General features: G+C 35.1%; 1 protein-coding gene across 1 annotated transcript in view; it reads right to left on the reverse strand.

Annotated features, from left to right (window-relative positions):
• The window catches only part of LOC138064775 (adhesion G-protein coupled receptor V1-like), a 273,548-nt gene that overhangs the window by 212,682 nt on the left and 42,135 nt on the right, over window positions 1–18,731 (reverse strand). The window contains exons 19-29 of the mRNA XM_068928702.1: window positions 16,430–16,556; window positions 14,448–14,665; window positions 12,579–13,322; window positions 10,257–10,630; window positions 8,210–8,386; window positions 6,586–6,766; window positions 5,729–5,931; window positions 4,977–5,106; window positions 3,346–3,426; window positions 1,899–2,038; window positions 847–1,456 (exon numbers count right to left, since the gene is read on the reverse strand). Coding sequence (XP_068784803.1) covers window positions 847–1,456; window positions 1,899–2,038; window positions 3,346–3,426; window positions 4,977–5,106; window positions 5,729–5,931; window positions 6,586–6,766; window positions 8,210–8,386; window positions 10,257–10,630; window positions 12,579–13,322; window positions 14,448–14,665; window positions 16,430–16,556 — 2,985 coding nt within the window. The remainder of the gene's footprint in view (window positions 1–846; window positions 1,457–1,898; window positions 2,039–3,345; window positions 3,427–4,976; window positions 5,107–5,728; window positions 5,932–6,585; window positions 6,767–8,209; window positions 8,387–10,256; window positions 10,631–12,578; window positions 13,323–14,447; window positions 14,666–16,429; window positions 16,557–18,731) is intronic.

Raw genomic sequence — 18,731 nt, forward strand, 5'->3', positions numbered from 1 at the left:
TCTTTTTAGAATTGAACAAAGTATAATTTAAAGTACATCAAAATACTTCTGGTGTTTGAATTATACTACGACAGAAGACCTTAATTTTTAATCACTTAGTATTATTCTATTGGAGTCTATCATCACTCTGATGTAGAGCAAACAAGCCATAAATTATTTGAAGAGGTGATGTATTTACTTGTTTGTCCATAGGACCAGTAGTAAGATCACTACAGGTTCAGTAGAATTCTATTTTTACACTTGCTGTGATGAAACATAAATAACATTTCAATCTCGTCATAGAATTATATATTTGAAGCCTCCCTTAACATTGAGACTAAATTGGGTGAGGTAATTAGACAAGCCAAGAAGCTGCGAAGCACAAATCAGGCTGTAATCACCCCAATGTATCTGAATGAGGAATTAGCAAGCATTGTCTACATTAAAAAAGCAGCATGTAGAGAGTGTAATACTACACCCGTTTGTTTTTTAAAAGTTTTTTGGCTTTCAATAAGCAATATAATCTAGCTATTTTAAAATTAGTTATTTTCTAATATGGTGCTTTGTAGAAACAACATAAGATGAACATTAGACGAATACGTGTATTAGTGCACAAAAGCTGTACAGTAACACACATGGCCAAAAAGGCCTTGCTTAAAGGGATGCAAAAGGAATAAAGAAATGCTCATCAACCCCTGACAAAATACTACGGCAAGGAAAATGTATGCTGACAAGAAAGGTAACTCAGAGAACTCTTTATATGCAGTTTGATATAGTAAAACTTTATTATAATTTAACCGGTTGCATTTTATCGTATTAAAGACGAACGCTAACCTACATACTGTAGAGAGACTGTAAAATACTTACTTGGCCGATCCTGTACTTTCTCAAGCAAAGCAATACTGTTTAGCTCCACAAAAACGGATTCTGACCTCTCAGGATCATTATCATCCAAAATAGGAAGAGTTATTGTGGCCTCACTTTTATTGGCTGGGAAGATCACAAAATCAGAAATAGATAAATAATCTTTTCCCTGTGCTGCTCTAGCTACGCCAGATGGAAGGAACGGTGACTTTTCTTCATCACCAATAGTTCTGTACGTCACCATTACTGTTCCAAGGAGACCACCAAGCCTCACTATCGTTAGGGAGATGTTTTTGGTTTCTTCCTCAACTTTCATTGGTCTGTTTTTCTCAGAAAACATAAATAGCCCATATGGATCATCATTAGCTAAAATAGTTAATGTTGCATTAGTATGAATTCCAAGACGACCACTGGAGACATTGATGATCAAAACTGAAAACATTTTATCCAGTTCAGGAACTTCATCAGGTGAAACTTGCACTGTTATATTAGCTCTTGCTTGGCCAACATCAAATGTTACATTCCCATAATTAGACATCAGGTCTTCTGTAAGATCACAGACTATGATCCAATGCAGTGTCACCTGAGATAAAGCCCCATGAGATCTCACGACCTAAGTGCAAAATATAAAGATTTACTTACTTTTGTAGAGAAAGAAAAATATTGAAGTATGAAATGGTATAAGGCAAAGCCACTAATACTATGGGTTAAGAGTAAATCCCTCTTCAAAAAAAAAGTTACCATTACCATCTCAGCTTTGCTGTATTTTGTTGTATAACCAGCACTCCCACTTTAAAAAAATTAATACCTCAAATGTAAGCAAGTAGGTGCAATTTGAAATCTGTACCTACAACTGAAATCAGACATTATTACAGCATTTTAGGTGCAAGTTGGAAGATACATACTAGAAAACAAATGTACTAAATTGCAAAATAGATGTTTATTTTTAAAAGTTATAAACTCTATGGATTTATAATAAATAGATCACAGAATCCCCGGTGGAAACAGGGACAGGAGAGGACTGTATAACAATATGACACTCAAAACTTTCTAACCTGCAGCACAATAATGCTATCTCCGTCTTCAGGCTCAGTTCCATTTACAGAGAGTGACTCCATACTGAATTCAAACACACCATGAGCATCATCAGAAGCCTCAATAGTCACAATGATGTGGGATGCAATTCCCAAGCTAGCTGTAAGTGTAAGTTCCAAAGAAGATTATTTTTTCTAACACCTTTTCTTATATCAAAGAAAATAGCTAAAGGAATTTTATTACAAAACTACACAGGCCACCACGACTGGACTTTCTGTGCTGATTCACTCTTGTTTTCTTTAAATGCAGGATGACTATCCACACAGATAAGAAATCGACTTTCAATAATGCAGTCTGGCAGCCTTTCTCATGGAACAATGCACCGAAGAAGAAAAATAAATATGAGTACATTAAGGAAGGAACAGAAAGAAAAGTATTAAAGATTTAATGAATGAGAACGGAGCAAAGTTCAGGGTCATGGGGAGTTATATGATAAACCGCAGCATAAGCAGGGCAGACTGGATACAAGCAGGTCTCACCGTAACAGGGGCTGGAATGGAAAACAAAGAAAAAGAAGAAAAGGAGGAAAAAGTCCATTAAATTCTACCACCATTCCAGCTGAGATAACTTGCTGCTCAGAAAGGAAGAGCCTGGCATTTAAGAAAATCATTTCTGGAAACAAGAGGGAAAGAGGGAAATACCATTCCAGGAAAAAAAAGGAAGCTCCAAAAAGTGGTGAAATACACACTTTCTCTCAGAGTCTAATTGAATTCTTTTATATTTACAGATAAAATTGAAAATTAGAGTGAAATAAATTATTTGATTTGGATAATGGGTGCTAATGCAACATTCTCAGGTCTGGAGGATTTAATTTGGAGTCCTGCATGAACAGGGATTTCCTTCTTTTTTTTCTTTTTCTCTGTATCTATTTTGTAATTATTTTCTCTAGATTAAATTATCTTTGTTTTCTGTAAACCATGACAATACTTCAGGAATAAAAACAAACTTAAAGACAAGAAATGAATCCACTTTTTTTTTTTATTTTAACAGATTCACTTCTCTTTATGAATATTTTTGACACAAAGAAAACCTAACATAAAGCATGTATCAAAGCATACAGTGAGGTTTTAATTACCTTCAATTAAAAAAGTTTCTTTGCTTTTTGCACTCCATAAAATTTGTCAATTTCCAGGCAAAACTAATCTGGAAAACTGTACTTCTAGAATATCTATATCATCTTTTACATCAATATAGTTTTGACAGTACAGCGGCTGTTATTCTGTTACAGTTAACACTGATTGTTTGAAATTTTGCCTAAATTAAAATCGAAAATAATGTTTTGAGAGAACATTATGATAAAGGTGATTGAATCATCTGTAACTACAAGTAAAGTAACACTAGGACAAGCTGTGCGACTATAGTAATTTATGAGAAATAAAGAAATAAAAGGTAGTTCAAAATTCTTACCATGTTGATGGACAGTTGGAAGGAAGAAATCCACGTTCCCATCACCACTTCCACTGTCATCATTTTTAAAGAGCTCAGCAACTTTAAGATGACAGATAGATACATATAGATACACACACACATATACATTTATAAATACAGAGACAACAGAAAGTAATTTAAACATTTCTGGTAAAGGGCGGGGAAAAGGAGGGAAACATTCTAAGGCGGCAATAATTTTGGTTCTGAAATTGTACAGGGTTTTTGGTAAAAGTCAGAAAAAGCATTATATATTTCACCTTCTATTTAATGCGTTGTGTTGAAAACAGCAATGAAAAGTCAGAAGGAAAGACAACAAACTCAACATTCTTTTTTCTTTTTCCTTTCTTTCCCTCTTTGTGTTCAGTCCTTCTCATTCCTATCCCAAGGTATGTATAGAGAAACTGGAAAAATATTCCAAAAAAGTGTGTGTAGGCAGGGGGAACTCCAAGCTCTTATACTATTTTTTTCCCATAATGTTAAAACATGTATCAGAAAGCTAGGAAAATCTGCAGGAGACTTAACTAATGGCAATCTTATCCTATATTTTGTGCTTGCATTGGTGTTGGAAAGACCAAAAAGACAGTTTGTATTAAGAGGTTATCTATCTATTGGATTATTAAATTAGTTGCAAGTTTCCTGTCAAAGCAATTTTAAAGAGAAAAGCAGAGCTGTTTTTAACAAAACAAATATTCAACCAAAATGCTTATACGCATGAAAAGTCTACGTTTTTTAAATCAACAGACTCACTACGGCCATATTACATCACAGACACATACAATCACAGCAGAGAGTTGGATTAACTTAAGGTACTATGATACAACTTCCCATAAGGAATGATATTTGTATTTCTCTACTGTTTAAAAAATTAACTGTCATTAAAAAGTCAATTTATGGCTGTCAACGTTTCCAATGATTTTCCCCCTCCAAATAACTTTACAGTCAGCCTTAGAAAACACTTCCCCAATGGGAAAAAATTCCATAACAGGCAAGAGTTTTGTGTGGCAGGAGCACTGATGCTTACCATTCCTTTGGACTAACATCTTGCAGCAAGAATTCTTTTAAGCATTTTCTCCCACACAGGCAGCAAATATTTCTCCAGCTGCAGCTCAGCTCTCTAGCCCTCTCAACCCCTCCAGTCTCCCACTGCTATAATCAGGTTGAATAAATTATGAACTAATACATTATAATTCCTCTGATTTCAGTCACTTGGCAGAAAGAGCTACCTTTGGCTGTGTAGACTTAATTATTCTATAAATATTTAAAATTTTGAAACACAGTGATCACTAATATATATTTTAAATTATTTTAATTCTCATTACGAACCAGGAAGTTTATATAAAGTGAAAAGTGGCGATTGCCTGTATATGACCTAATGCACGGCAGTAATCCAATTTCTTTGGAGTCTAGCTCTTTCTAGCAACGACTGATAGATTAACTGAAGAGCGCTTCTTTCCCAAGAAAAATTACAGATTTTTAGGGGGTGAGGGTGTTTGTCTTTTTTCAGAAAAAAAAACTGAAAATAATCCTTCTTAGCACACCTAAAAGAGATAAGATTTTTGTGCGTGAATAGAGATCTTGAATATATAGGGAAAGAATTGTATGTGTCTTACCTCTTCCTTCTGGGTTCAACAGCTCCACTTTAAAATCTTTTTCTAATTCAGGGACAGAATTATCAGTGATGTTAACAGTAATGTACTTGTATCTTTCTCCTGGTTGAAATTCCAAAGTGCCCACAATAGCCTGCAATATGAAAGGTCTTTATATTTTTGTTGAAGTCCAATCTTTTCATCCAAATGAAAAAAGAAACAGAACTTTGATTTTGTTATCTTTTTTAATACATCTACTTTTCTTCACTTTAGTTTTTTCAAAAACCTGTTGAATCTTTTTTATGAAAACCATCTAAATTCACAGAATGGTGAGCACCTGCATTCATATAAGTTTTTCTGCCCAAATATAAGTTAGGTAAGCACAAATACATGCAGGTTATGGTGTTAAGTATGTGCAAATCCCAGTATGTATAAACATAATCTTAACCTGTACATGCACCTGAATGATCATACAAAGTTTGATCTGTTCTGCAACAATGGCAAACATCCTTTCTTGCTACACCAAAGCTTTTCTTAAAAAACAAAACAAAACAAAACTAGAACCTTTTGCTAGGACTTGCAATACTTTGTGCACAGAAAAGATGTAAAAGTCACATAATTATCTTTTTTTTAAAGTGAATATTAAACATTCATTTACCACATTACTGCATAAAACAGAAAACTGGGCAAGAAGACTTAAAAGTGAAGGCTATGCCTGGAACAAGTAAATCTAAATGAAGTCCAAAATAACTACATCACCTTGGCAATGGTCATACCTGATAATCTTCAGGACTGAAAGCTGTAAGTGGTACTGTTCTGTATTCTACCAGAACTGTTCCAAGAAGGCCCTGGGCACGAACTACCAGTAATCTGATGGGTCCAGCTTCTTCTTTAACAGTAATATGGGGCACGACAGATGCTGGGAGAACCATTTTATCACTTGGCTGAGGAGGCAACCCCACAGAGAACTGTAGTAAACCTGGCAGACAAGAAATATTATTTACATGGCTTCTTGCACCACATTTAAATGATTTACAATCAAATCCATAATTTATAATATTTATATTTTATGGTGGTTCTGAGATTAAGCATTAATTATTGATATGCCCTTAGGTCTCAAGCACGCTATTTCCAGGGATATACTTTGTACTCTACCCCCTCTCACTGATATCAATAAACAGTATATTTTAAATGAGTCTTGATAAAGCCACAGTGCAATAATAAATTCAGCTCTTCCCCAAAGAGCCTCACCATGTCATAGCATTGCCCACTTGTTTGTGAAACAAGCATGCAGAAACGGCTCTTATGATCAGGAATTCTCATCTAACAGAGACTGGCACAGGATCAACTACATGCAATCTTTATTTATCTTCCCCACAGAGGAATCATCTGTTTGGTTAGGGCAGCGTCAAGGCCTTTTTCCAAAACTCTCAAGAACTCAGTAACTCAAGAACTCTCAAGCAACTCAGCATTCACTCTTGTATATAAATAATGAATGAATCTCAAGTTAAATAAGTGGCATGCTTAGCATTGCTTCCCCAACTCTCAAGGCTAAGCAAAAAAGCTTTTAATCTTTTGAGCTAAAACTATACAATTATCTGAAATAACATTGCATCATTTCCATCATTGTTACCATATGGATGGTCACTGGCTTTGATGCTGATATCAGTAGTTTCCTTTTCTGGATCTATACTTGCTCCACTGGTAGGAGTGGAACCTAGTTTTCCATCTCCAGAAACTGCAGAAACTAGTGTCACTCGGAAATATTCAGTTAGCTCTGGAATGTCATCATCAATCACATGCAAATTTAACACCTAGAATAGAATCAAGTCATGGAGAGATCAAATCATGCAACATACATCACTGAGTTTCGTTACCTACCTAACTCACCAGTCAGTTGGTTGTATTTGCTGTGTAGTTCTTAAAGTAGTGCAGACAGAATTTTTCCTTTTCAGGTAAATTAACCTAACTTCTAGGATAATATTTTACATTTAGAATATTTGTTTCAAAAAATAAAATGTTACCAAGCTATCAGAAATATAAGGTATGCTTTCCAAAATGCTTCAAATTCCATACATATGTAAATTACATGTATGTGTGCACATATATGTATACGTCTATATGTGTGTGTGTATAAGCACACAATTACTTATTCATACTTTAAAATAAGCATAGTTTAACATGTGTTGAAAGTGAAACACCAGATAATTTTCAAAATCTTGAAGAAATTGTACCTCAGAAGAGACACAACAGTAATTACTTCAATTTAGAGAGCAAGTAAATTAAGCTTGTTTCTACCACCTGACACTTGAGATTTCAGATCATACTGTTTAACATAAAACTATCTCTGTATAGACTAATGGGATTTATGGGATAATTCCAGCTTTCTGTACATTTCTATACGTTGTGATATGGTCAAACATATAGAACAAAAGGCTTAAGAAGCTAATCATATTCAGAGGCATGAGAATGGGTAGGTCACAAACATCAGCGTGGCTTCAGTGAGTTTCAGTCTCTACTGACTTCAACCGAGTGATACATACATATGTGTGTATGTATATTCATATACATATATCTCTATATGAAATAGAGGATAGCATTTTCTTCTAACAATTCATTCTAGTTATTATATGAACAGCAATAGAAAACATACATGAACTTTCTACAATATTGTGGTCCCACCACACCACTTCTTCGAATGAATGTAAAACTTCTGTGCTACATCAGCATGGGAATTCACAGAAATAGATCAAGCAAGAGGAGATAAAACATGGGTGACAGCAGGTGCACAACACATGATTTCAGCAGTGCACACTACTGCTATCTATCTAAGAGATGCGTTTGAGTTAAGAAAATCAGATAAAAACCCAGTCACTTTCCAATTTCAAAGGTGGCTGAATCCATTTTTTCAGCCCAGGGCTATCTACACTTTATAGTATACATATATATATAAATCTAGTTTTTATTTTCTACATATACACAAATGATACATGTACACATAAATGTCTAATATACTATGTGCACTCAAACATACATGCAGGCCTGGTGACACCTGTACAGAGGTATACACATATCTATAAGCATCTACCATATCACTAGCTAGTGGTCAGGAATCCCCCAAAATCCTGCAAAATATAACAAGAGCCATGTGAAACAAACACTCCCTGGTAGGAGGAACACTCAAGCATGCTCAGAAGGTATTTTCCAGCAAGTTTGCAAAGGACTAGATGAATAATTGATAGGAAGGTAGGGTTTACCTCTGATCTCTGCCAAGGAAGGAACGCGATAGTGCCACTGCTGCTAGAAAAATCGGTAACAGAGGAAGTAATGCCAGTGGAATCAACCTGCGAGATAATGTAATTTATATACACATAGTCTAGGGCTCCTCTTGTACGCTCCACCACACAGGATATAGTGGAACCTTCATCAGAAGTCTGCAAGAAATTTGACAGTAACAAACATTTCAAGTAAATGAAGGCAATAAATGTAAAGTATGGAATTCTTTAATGTCACACAAGCATTCAGGTAAAAAAATTGCTGTCATGCTACTTTGAGCACTTTCAGAGTGGTAAAAAAATGAAACCGTCCTTGGTGACGGTGGTCAGCAACAGTCTTAGTGAAATTTGCAACAGCTTCTAGTATCTCCCTAAGTACTGTTAAGAGAGCAAATAACATTACACTGCAGATTGTTTTGGTCGCGTTATCTTCTCCCCCAAAACTACATGTTAGAGGCAGAATCAATACGCTTGCAACGGACATGTCAAAAGCAATTGAAACTATGCTCTACATTAATGACAATTATTTCATTTTCCTTAACAATAATTAAAAAAAAAAAATTTGGATTCCCCCTTAGCTCAACTAGAAACGCTATGGAGAAAACTAGATGCATTAAAATTAAATTATTAAACTATCTTCATTCAGGAAGAACTGTGAAAAAGTTTTCTGTGCTGCAGCCCTCTTCACAATTCCATGTCTTCACAGAGAACAGGCCTTATGAAACAACAATTGCACACCTTTAGAACAAAGTAGCTATTGGTACTGACCATATATTTTAGAAAGCAATGATCACAGAACTAAAATAGAAAATATTTTTTGCTGAAAAACATAATTTTCAGAGGGTTAAAGCTGCCTACATGCATTAGATATATTTCAGAGCTTCTGTATAACACAGTGTAGCTACTCCTTTTGATTTCACCTCCCTAGTAGACAGATACGCACATAAAGCGATTAAACTCCTGGTAAAAGAACGCGGAGTATTTGCAGCACAAACTAAGAGCTCTAATACTTCTCTGGTGAAACAGATGTAAAGTAAGTGCAAAACAATTAACAAGCTCTATTCATTTTTAATTGTGTTGCATGGTTGGTCGATGATCTGTGGCATCACAGTGTATCAGTGGCACTTGAACCTGAAGGAATCTATTATCATAGCATACGGTACGCACTTCAAAAGCAAACAGAACCAAATTGAAAACTAGTATCTCTCAAGCAAGATGGTTATTTTCAAACACAACAGAAGTACTTTGATTAGAAAGAATGTAATTAAAAGGTCATAAGAATTCCCAAACTGAAAACTACTTTGAATTTGTTTTCTAAAATAATCCAATTCCAGTGGAAACAGGTATCATGTTTCCCCCTCCCATTATGATTTATAAAAAAGTAGAAAGTGAATTATATTTTTTCAGTCCTCCCCCAAGAGCAGAAAGTTAATATATTGCATGTGGAAGGGCTACCTCTAAAGAAAAATTTAATCTATAAAAAATGCAGATAATATCAACCGAGTTCATATTTAACATATGCATTTTATCCTGCAGTTTATGACAGTAATTTCATGTGAAACAATAAATCACGTTGTCAGTGTGTTACTTTTTGCAAAATTCTTTCATATATAGCATTTTATACAGAAAACTAAAATAAAAATCTTTGTAATAATCCTTTATCCAAAACTGAGAAAGAAATCATATATTTTCATTGATAATCCAGTCCCAGATGTAAAAGTAGCAAAAAAAAAAAAATTCTTCTAGATAATTTATGCCTTAGTCTTCAGTTTGAAAAATATAATCACTTTTCTTTTTTTTTTCCATTAATAAAAGTAGCTTAATTGAACTTTTAAAAATGATATAGTATATGCCAGTGTGACCGAGTCAGTCTTAACAATAAAATACTTATTTTCCAATGTTAGGAAAATTTTGCTTAACTACACAAAGTAACAATGTGAAATCAAGGCCTTGTGTACGTCAATCAGTCTCGCCATAGATTTCACAGTGTCCGAAACGTCATCTACAGCTTTCCTTATGACTATCTTACCTCTGGGATACATGCTCCAGTGAAACCGAACAAACCGTTAGCGTTATCACTTTTCTGTATTCTTAATCTTGCTGTTGTATTTTCTTGTGGAATTCGAGCTCCACCACGCACAGAAATGAGCTTAAGTATGAATAATTCTTCTCCTTCTTCCTCTTTGTCATCTCTTGCAGACACAATGAATGATTTATTGGTTTCTCCCTGCCGATACTCCAAATATCCTGAGACAGGGTGTATGTCACTTTTTGCGGGAGTCGCATGAAGTTCATAGATCTCTGCTTGTGTCAACTTACGCTCATAAAGCCTTACATCCTGCATTAGCCCTGTGTATCTACTGCTCCCATTGACTCCTGCTCCAACTCTCAGTATTCCTGGACCTGAGAAGGAAATTATAATTTTCCTCATGTTATTGCATTTCCTCAAAGCAATAAAAGTTTACAATTGAATAATCATCAAAATCAATAGGAATCATATTGATCTTTGAACATGAAATCAGGCAGTTCATTGAGCCTAGCCTCTCTTAGGCTGCGCAATTCCATCTTAAACTGTTCAAGTTTTTAATCCCATTACTTCTATCGGCCCATTGTCACCATTCCTCATTTTTCTGAGACTTAGAAATCTCCCTCTTTCCAACACAAGTTTACAGAGCACAACTGTAACTCCTCTTGGCCTTTGTTTTGCTAAATGACTCCCATTTTGACTTTCTCTTCTAAGGAGCTGATCCATTCTCATCACCACTGAATTAGCCCTTCGGGATATCTGTTTCCGCTATCATGCCTTGGAAATATAGATTTCCAGTAGTACACCAAACTCCAATGCTTTTTACAATCACTTTATATTTCTCCATCTTCAGTGAACTACCCAACTCAGCAGATCCTAGGCTCACAGCTGCCTTTTTCACAAACATACTAAGCTGGTAGGTCATAGTCACTCCTAGTAAGCTAATATATCCTTCCTCTCTTCAGTTGTTTCCCATTGGGTTTTTTTGTTTTTGTTTTTGTTTTTTTTTTAAAGAAACTGTGAGTTTCCAGTGCCCTGACCTACATATGATATTGAGCAGCAGTTTTAGAGATCATCAGCCACAGAAACTGGTAATAGCTCCAGGGCACAAGGTAGAGCAGTGAGAAAAACTGGGCCACTATGCTCCTCACTGTGTTGCAGCAGGCTTCAACCAACATTAAATGGAGAGAGAAGAAATTCATGCCTTACACTTGCAGTATCTCCAGACATAGCCATATGTCATCTCCACTAATACAGAAAAGTTACAATGACCCAGACATGTCCTTCTAGCAACAAAAGCATTGCTGCGTTTCACAGGTCTTTGTTTTAGAAACTGAGAGGAAAAAAAGTCCTTTCTCAGCTATAGTACTGCAAATCTAATGGAAATTATTAATTGCAGAGGCACTACTGTGCTATAGAGGGGAAATTTATTTCTCAAATTTCAACCATTGGAAACTCAGAAACAGAAATAAAATACTACACTATAGAATCAAAGAAGTCGTCTCTCTATCCTCTCTCTACATACATACATATGTATTTAACATGACCGTACCCATTTTAATTCTCCTTCCTTGATTACGGAAGAGGAGCAGTCAGTTTGTATTCAAGAATTTGTCAGTCTTTAATGTCTCTCCCTAACCAAGAAAATACGTGAAACTGACAGCAAGAGAAAGAAAGGACAAAAAATGGAGACCATCTCCAAGAAAAAAAAAAATGCACATGGAAGAGAGGGAAACTGCAAAGGAAAGCAAATACAAATGTATTTCAGTCATATACTATTTGGCTTCATAATTAAATTGTTATAGTACTTCTCTGGTAAATGCTATGCTAGTTCAGAATGAATGACTATAATGATTATCGCTAAAATCTATAACTTTTGGCAGAACTGCATTAGCCATTTAGATGAACTTAAGTATATATGCTAATATTTCTTGGAACACAAATAAACCTTTAGGCATAATTTTTAACATATCACATTAGGCATAGTTTTAATATACCATATATATACATACTTAATAAATCTACATGTTGAGAAAGTTCTATGGGTTACAAGATACTGGCTTAATTGTAATATAATACAGTTTTATTCTCACATTGTTACAGTTCAAGCCCTGTTACAGTTTTGACTGTTTTGGAACTTCCACAGCTATACTCTCATATGCTTTTTGAAAGCCCTCAAAGAAATTTTAATCCATTCTCTTCAATTAACTAATCAGATACAATAGTTTGTTTCAATACAATGCGTTCACCTTTCAAGAGGCTAGACTCTTCTACAAGTTTCAGAGCTTTACATATAGAGAAAAACGATGAAGACTTTTGGCTCACCATCAGCAATTGCATCTCCTTTAAGGCTCTTCATTCCTCCCAGAACTGGGTTTCCATCAATGTAAAATTCAATTATACTTTCATCCAGAGTAATCAGAATGTGAAGCCATGTATTTTCATCCAGGTATTTCATGATCACTGTTTTAGCCACATAAGTCATATTGGATCCTAATGCTGTATAATGAAGCATTACAGAAATATGGGAACCATTTTTTTGGATTTTCACACCATAGTATAAGATCCCGTTATCGTTATCCTTTCCAACTATATAACCATTAGTTCTGGAGTTAGGAATTAACCACGCTGAAAATGTAAAGTTCGTTATTGCGTTATTTCCACTGTATGGGTATTCAGGACCAATAATTCCAAACGCATCCTCTTTTCCACTGAAATACAAAGCATCCGTTCCACTGTGATGGCGCCTCAAGTGGGGCTGTGATTGTACTGAACTTGGAAACGATGCAAGCAACAAGAAATCTACCATTGAGGGCAGTCCAGCTTGGAACGTACTAGATAGTATTTCCCAACCTAACCGGACAACTCCAAAGGTGCCTTGCTGTCTCCAGATGGTGAAGTTTGTAATACAGGAAAGATCATCTTCAGAAACAACATCTTCTGCTATCTCTTTGTCCTGGCTCTCTGGATCTATAACAAAGACTCCAAAAGGGTCATCGTTGAAAGGGATCATCACAGTTACAGTAAGGCTGGTTTCAGATAAGTGACCACCAGGACCAGGAGATCCACCTATATCATGAAAATTAGAGTAAAAGTTAATGGCTTGTTTTAAACATCATAATCTGAGAAAAGTTACAAAGTGCTTCACATTGTTTAATAAAATACGTTTCTAAGGAGGCTCAAATCTTTTCTAAAGATCTTCTGAACTCTTAAAAAACGCCCTAATGTTAAAATGACATAATTCAATTGGATTATGTTTAAAACACTGTCATGGCACAATTTTAATAGAAAACAAAGTCACATGTTGCACGTCAGCTACGAAACACGCAGTTCTCTTTCAGCTAAGACAAGATTATCTCCAATTTTTCTGAAGTAGTCATTGAGATATGTTTATCATATGAAACAAAGGTAACCTAGCAGCCAAATTCAGCTCTTGCACTACTCAAAGATTTACCACACGTAATGGTAAAATCTGGCCCATCGCCTGTGAAACACAAATAAAAATAACTTGCAAATTTAGTAAATAATTGCGTATTTAAAACTGCTCCCAAGTCCTGCCATTAGTCATCTATTTCTGCCCAGCAGAATTCATGACATGAAGATAATGATGTGAGTGTAGACTATCATGTTCAACGAATAAAGATCCTATTATAAGTAGCAAATCTCTTTTACAACTATATGGATTTCAGTTACATGAAAGGTCAACACACGTTTTCACTTGGGCAGAAGCATCCTAAATAGTACTCAATGGAATGAGTCCAGGAGACTAGAAGCTCTGCTCAGTAGCATTTTGAAGTTGTATTTGAAGTAGTATGAAGTGGTAAATTTACATGTTTTACCTTCTCTAGAAAAAAACAAAACCTAAACTGACCTACATTATGGTAGGTATGTACAGCCTTTAATATCTTTATTTTCTCTTCCTCTAAAAGATGACCTGCATTTTCAAAACCATCAAGAGGTATCCTTTATAGAGGTCAGACCAGCTAAATGTGTTTAAGAACAGTAACTCAGGAACTCAGTAACTGTTTTCATACACCTAAATTAAGATTAAATGAAAAATAAAACTTAAAAAAGTATAGGATATCAAGACATAATTCAAGGCAAAGCTATTTTCAGGGTTGATTTCTTTTTACTGATTAAACATAATTCTTTTCTATCAGATATAAAGGGAAAGGGTTATACATAAGACATTACCTGAAGCATTCACCAACTTTAGAATATAAAATTCATTGAATTCAGGAATTCTATCCAAAATAGCACGAAGTGTTATTGGCTTTGATCCTTCACCATCCATGAAGTACATAGTCCCATAAGTTTCATAGAACTCTTCTCCTGGCTTCAGGGCAGAGTCATTTTCAAAGAGCTGCCAGGTCAAAGAAACATTGCCAAAGTGCCCTCTATGTCTCAAAACCCTGTTCAGTGATTTAGAAAGAGTGAACTTGATGGCAGGTATGCTTCAGCATTCAATAGGAACAGAAGACATGAAGGCACTGATCTTTCTTACAGTGAAAATATATAGTGTTCTAAATAAATAAAAACAATAAACACTGCCAGTCTGCTTTGAAGGCCTATAGTTTCACAGTACAATTCTATTCCCGTGTATAGCACACGTACCTTAAAAAGAAGTAATTTACGCAGGACTGTGCAAAGTAGCACCGTTAAGCTACACATCAGTTTGCCTTGCACTTCTACTACAGAAATAATAAATATAAATGTATAGTAGTTCAACAGGTTAACATGAAAAATTAATGTACTCAACTACTTTTAGACATGGAAGGCAGTCGCCTACATTTCATCACAAATATTTCTCCCTTTGGTCATCAATCCTCCTTAAACTCTTTCTTATATTGGTATTAAATCAGGGTAATGTTCTATGTCTTGCAGAATCTATGGTTATTCCAGATTAAGAATGAAGTCTACCAAAACAAGATTTTCTTTTTTGGTTAGCTATCTGGTAACACAGTGTCACGAACTTCCGAAAAGCACTACATATAAAAAGTGAAGCATCTACTTACAGTGCCTTTATTAACTAAGTGTACTTTACAAACAAGAAGTTTGTTTCTGTTAGTTTACATGGTGAAATGAAATGCCATGCAAAGAGATTCACTTGAGCAGAAGAATTAGTGCAGGTTATTCTTCTTTGGTATTAAGCAGGGCATTCTAACTCAGATGTGTTATACAGCTGCAGTAACTCGAATTACTTCCTATAAAACTCTGTGCTGCCACAGGTATTTTCAGTAACTCGGTTATATGGTACTGCACTATACAGATTTTTTTTTTTTAAACTGTTATGTAGTTGAAGTTCTGGCAGTGTTGAAGAGAGAGCTTCCTAGCAAATAAATTTCATTAATGCGGATTGAGCAAGGTCCTCAAATCTTGGTGACCTTGGTATCCCATGCTTCCATAATGCACCTGTATATAAGCATATTTCCTTCAAATCATCATTCTTCATGCTGTAAAATCCAAAACACCTCTTCTGGAAATAAAATGATAAAGGAAGGGAAAAAAGCAAAAACAGCATAGCAGAAACAAATCTATAATATTTTAAAAACAAACACTACAATGAACTTAATATCCTCTTTTCTCAAAAGTTTCATTTTTTTAGATATGTAACATAAATCAAGACCTTTCACTCTCACAGCCAAAAGTATCTGTTTCAAGACTTAACAATAAAGAAAAAGATGATTCAAAAATGCGGGAAATCAGCCTCTTCCCTACTTACACTTTTATCCAATCACATTTATTGTGACCTAACTTCTCTTTACATCCTGCCTGGAGATTTCTTGTCAAATTCAGCATTTTCATCAAATTATAATCCCATACTGAGTTTACTGAATGTGAAAAGGGAATTTGACAAATAAATTCATTTTTAACCCTTCCCATTCTTAAATACATGTTAGTGGCAGAAAGGAAGTAATCTCAGAGGTCAGACTAGGGAACAGTATTTTCAGCCTAAGAGATAAGCAGATAAAGCAAAAAAAAAAACCCAGAAATTATACAGTAATATAAATTATTTTTAAGGAAAGTTTTCAAAGTAAGTTGCAAAAAATCTATTTTTTTTTTATAATGCATTATTATGAATGCAAACTTGTATATGATTAGATCAAGCATTACCCATAAAGCATCACATGCTACAGTTCCAAAAAGTGCAGAGATACTATTTAAAAGTTACTTACAAAAAAATGTTACTTTTGCCTTCTTCCACTGGCTTGTCTATAGGTTCCAAGGAGAAAATTCCATTAGGATCATCATTTGCTTCAATAATAACTGTAACCCTTCCAGCCTCAAAGATAACAGTGTCTCCTAAAAAGAGGGTGATTGTTTATATTAAAACAATCTTGGAATCAGAAATGGAAGCAGTTCTAAAACCAAGAGCCTTTTCCCCTCACACCAACTACTGTTTATGCAAAGAATCGAAAAGAAAAGAATCGAAAAGAAAAGAATCGAAAAGAAAAGAATCGAAAAGAAAAGAATCGAAAAGAAAAGAATCGAAAAGAAAAGAATCGAAAAGAAAAGAATCGAAAAGAAAAGAATCGAAAAGAAAAGAATCGAAAAGAAAAGAATCGAAAAGAAAAGAATCGAAAAGAAAAGAATCGAAAAGAAAAGAATCGAAAAGAAAAGAATCGAAAAGAAAAGAATCAATGTTTGAGATATTCAGTAACAGATAATTCTGAATAAAATACATGTACTAAATACTATATCATCCAGAGGGCAAGACATAGGATTTGCAGCAAAAATATATACGAGGTGAACAGAGAGGGTGTGTGATTCTAATTTGGGTGTGATTCTTTCACATAGTTATTCCTGGCTAATAGAAATGGTTGTATGAGAGGAAATATTTTGTGTTTGACCAATTGGTCAAGTCAAAAGAACAAGATGTTTTCAGAGACCCCAGTCCTCCTTTAGATCTAGGAGTAGAAACACTGTACTTGAGCAAAATACAAGCTAAGAACAATATCTAAGAGTTTACTCACACCCAGATCACAGCATGTCTGAAAGGAAAAAATCTGTGAAGGAGAGGGGAAGCTAGCAGGATCTCTGTGCACAGCTTCACACAGTAGGGATGTTAATCCTAACATCCTTCCTAATTCCACAGATGTGGAAACAATGTACATCTGTTCCATTTTTCACCCAGTTTAAGAGTGTTAGACCAGCTTTTGTTCCAAATTAAACACACTGTTTCATGCTTTAAACTTCACATACTTAATATCTGTATTTTCCCTGAACTATAGAACTGCAGAACATGCAGGAAGAGTCCTTTAGCGATCATCTAGGACAACAGTCCCAATGTAACTGTCTAAACCGGGAAAAGGGCTGTACCTTTATACAAGGCCAAAATATGTAACGGATCACAGAAACAAAATCAGCTTTTTCCTTTCAAAAAGTTGTATAGAAATACACTGTATTCTTAGTGATTCCAGAGAGGATGCATAATGGTACAATCCTCCTTTTAGAGGCAAAGGACACCATGATTAACCATTCTTGTAGGACCAGTGTGCCAGAAGAAAAGTCATCATGTGTCTCCTGTAGAATGGTAAGAAATACTAACAGCAGACCCTGAAGAAAGGGAAGTGGAAAGAGATCACAGAAGAGAAAATTTATGGAGAGGAATGGCTTTGTCTAATCCCTTACCTAAGCTTTACGTAAACAAATAAAATGGTGCACTGTAAGAGACTTGGGCACCACACTGACTGCTGGTTGAGCTAGGGAAACAGACTAGCTGCCCTATAATCAGATAGCTGCTTAAAATTTTCCTGTCATCTTCTGGCTGCCTACTTCCAATCATCTGAGGCAGGGTTCAGTTTGAGATCAACAAAGTGTTGTGAGCAATTCATAGACCAGCCACAGGTTGTCCACTTCCATGTGACCTGAATCACTCTACAGTCTCCACTGATGGTAAAGATTATATCACCACATGTAAGGAGAGAGAGCTAAGACACTTAGCATGCTTGCAGATACCTAAATGAAGAAATCTAACATTATGTTTCCTAATCTTGAACTGAATCTCTGGTAGGTATTTTACCTTGTGAGCCTGTCACAAAGTCTAACACAAAGGTATTAGTCTGATGGTTATCTGCAATTACCTTTGTTTTATGAAGTTCAAACTCTTCAAGTTAGTTGTTGTTTTGATAGCTTATTCAAATCAGCTTTGCTTTGCATTGCAAAGACTTCCACTGCATTCACAGTCTGTTATTACCACTCAGCTACAGAATCATAAATAACAACCAAAGGGTTAAAACTTGCTAAAGAAATTGCAAATGACTCTCCCACTAAGTCTCTAGTTTTTGAGGTGGAGGTGTTTATTAAACAGGTAAGCAGAGGGAAACTTAACATGTTTCTTATACTTTCTTATCATATTATACAACAATCATGGTTTATTCCATGACATCTATTTCACAAATAGAAGGAAGTACATTGAATAGTTTTTTTATGATTTTTTATTAGGCAAGAATGCTAAAAAATACATAAATACAATAG

Source organism: Struthio camelus, chromosome Z, assembly GCF_040807025.1.
Source record: "Struthio camelus isolate bStrCam1 chromosome Z, bStrCam1.hap1, whole genome shotgun sequence".
Classification (NCBI taxonomy): Eukaryota; Metazoa; Chordata; class Aves; order Struthioniformes; family Struthionidae; genus Struthio; species Struthio camelus.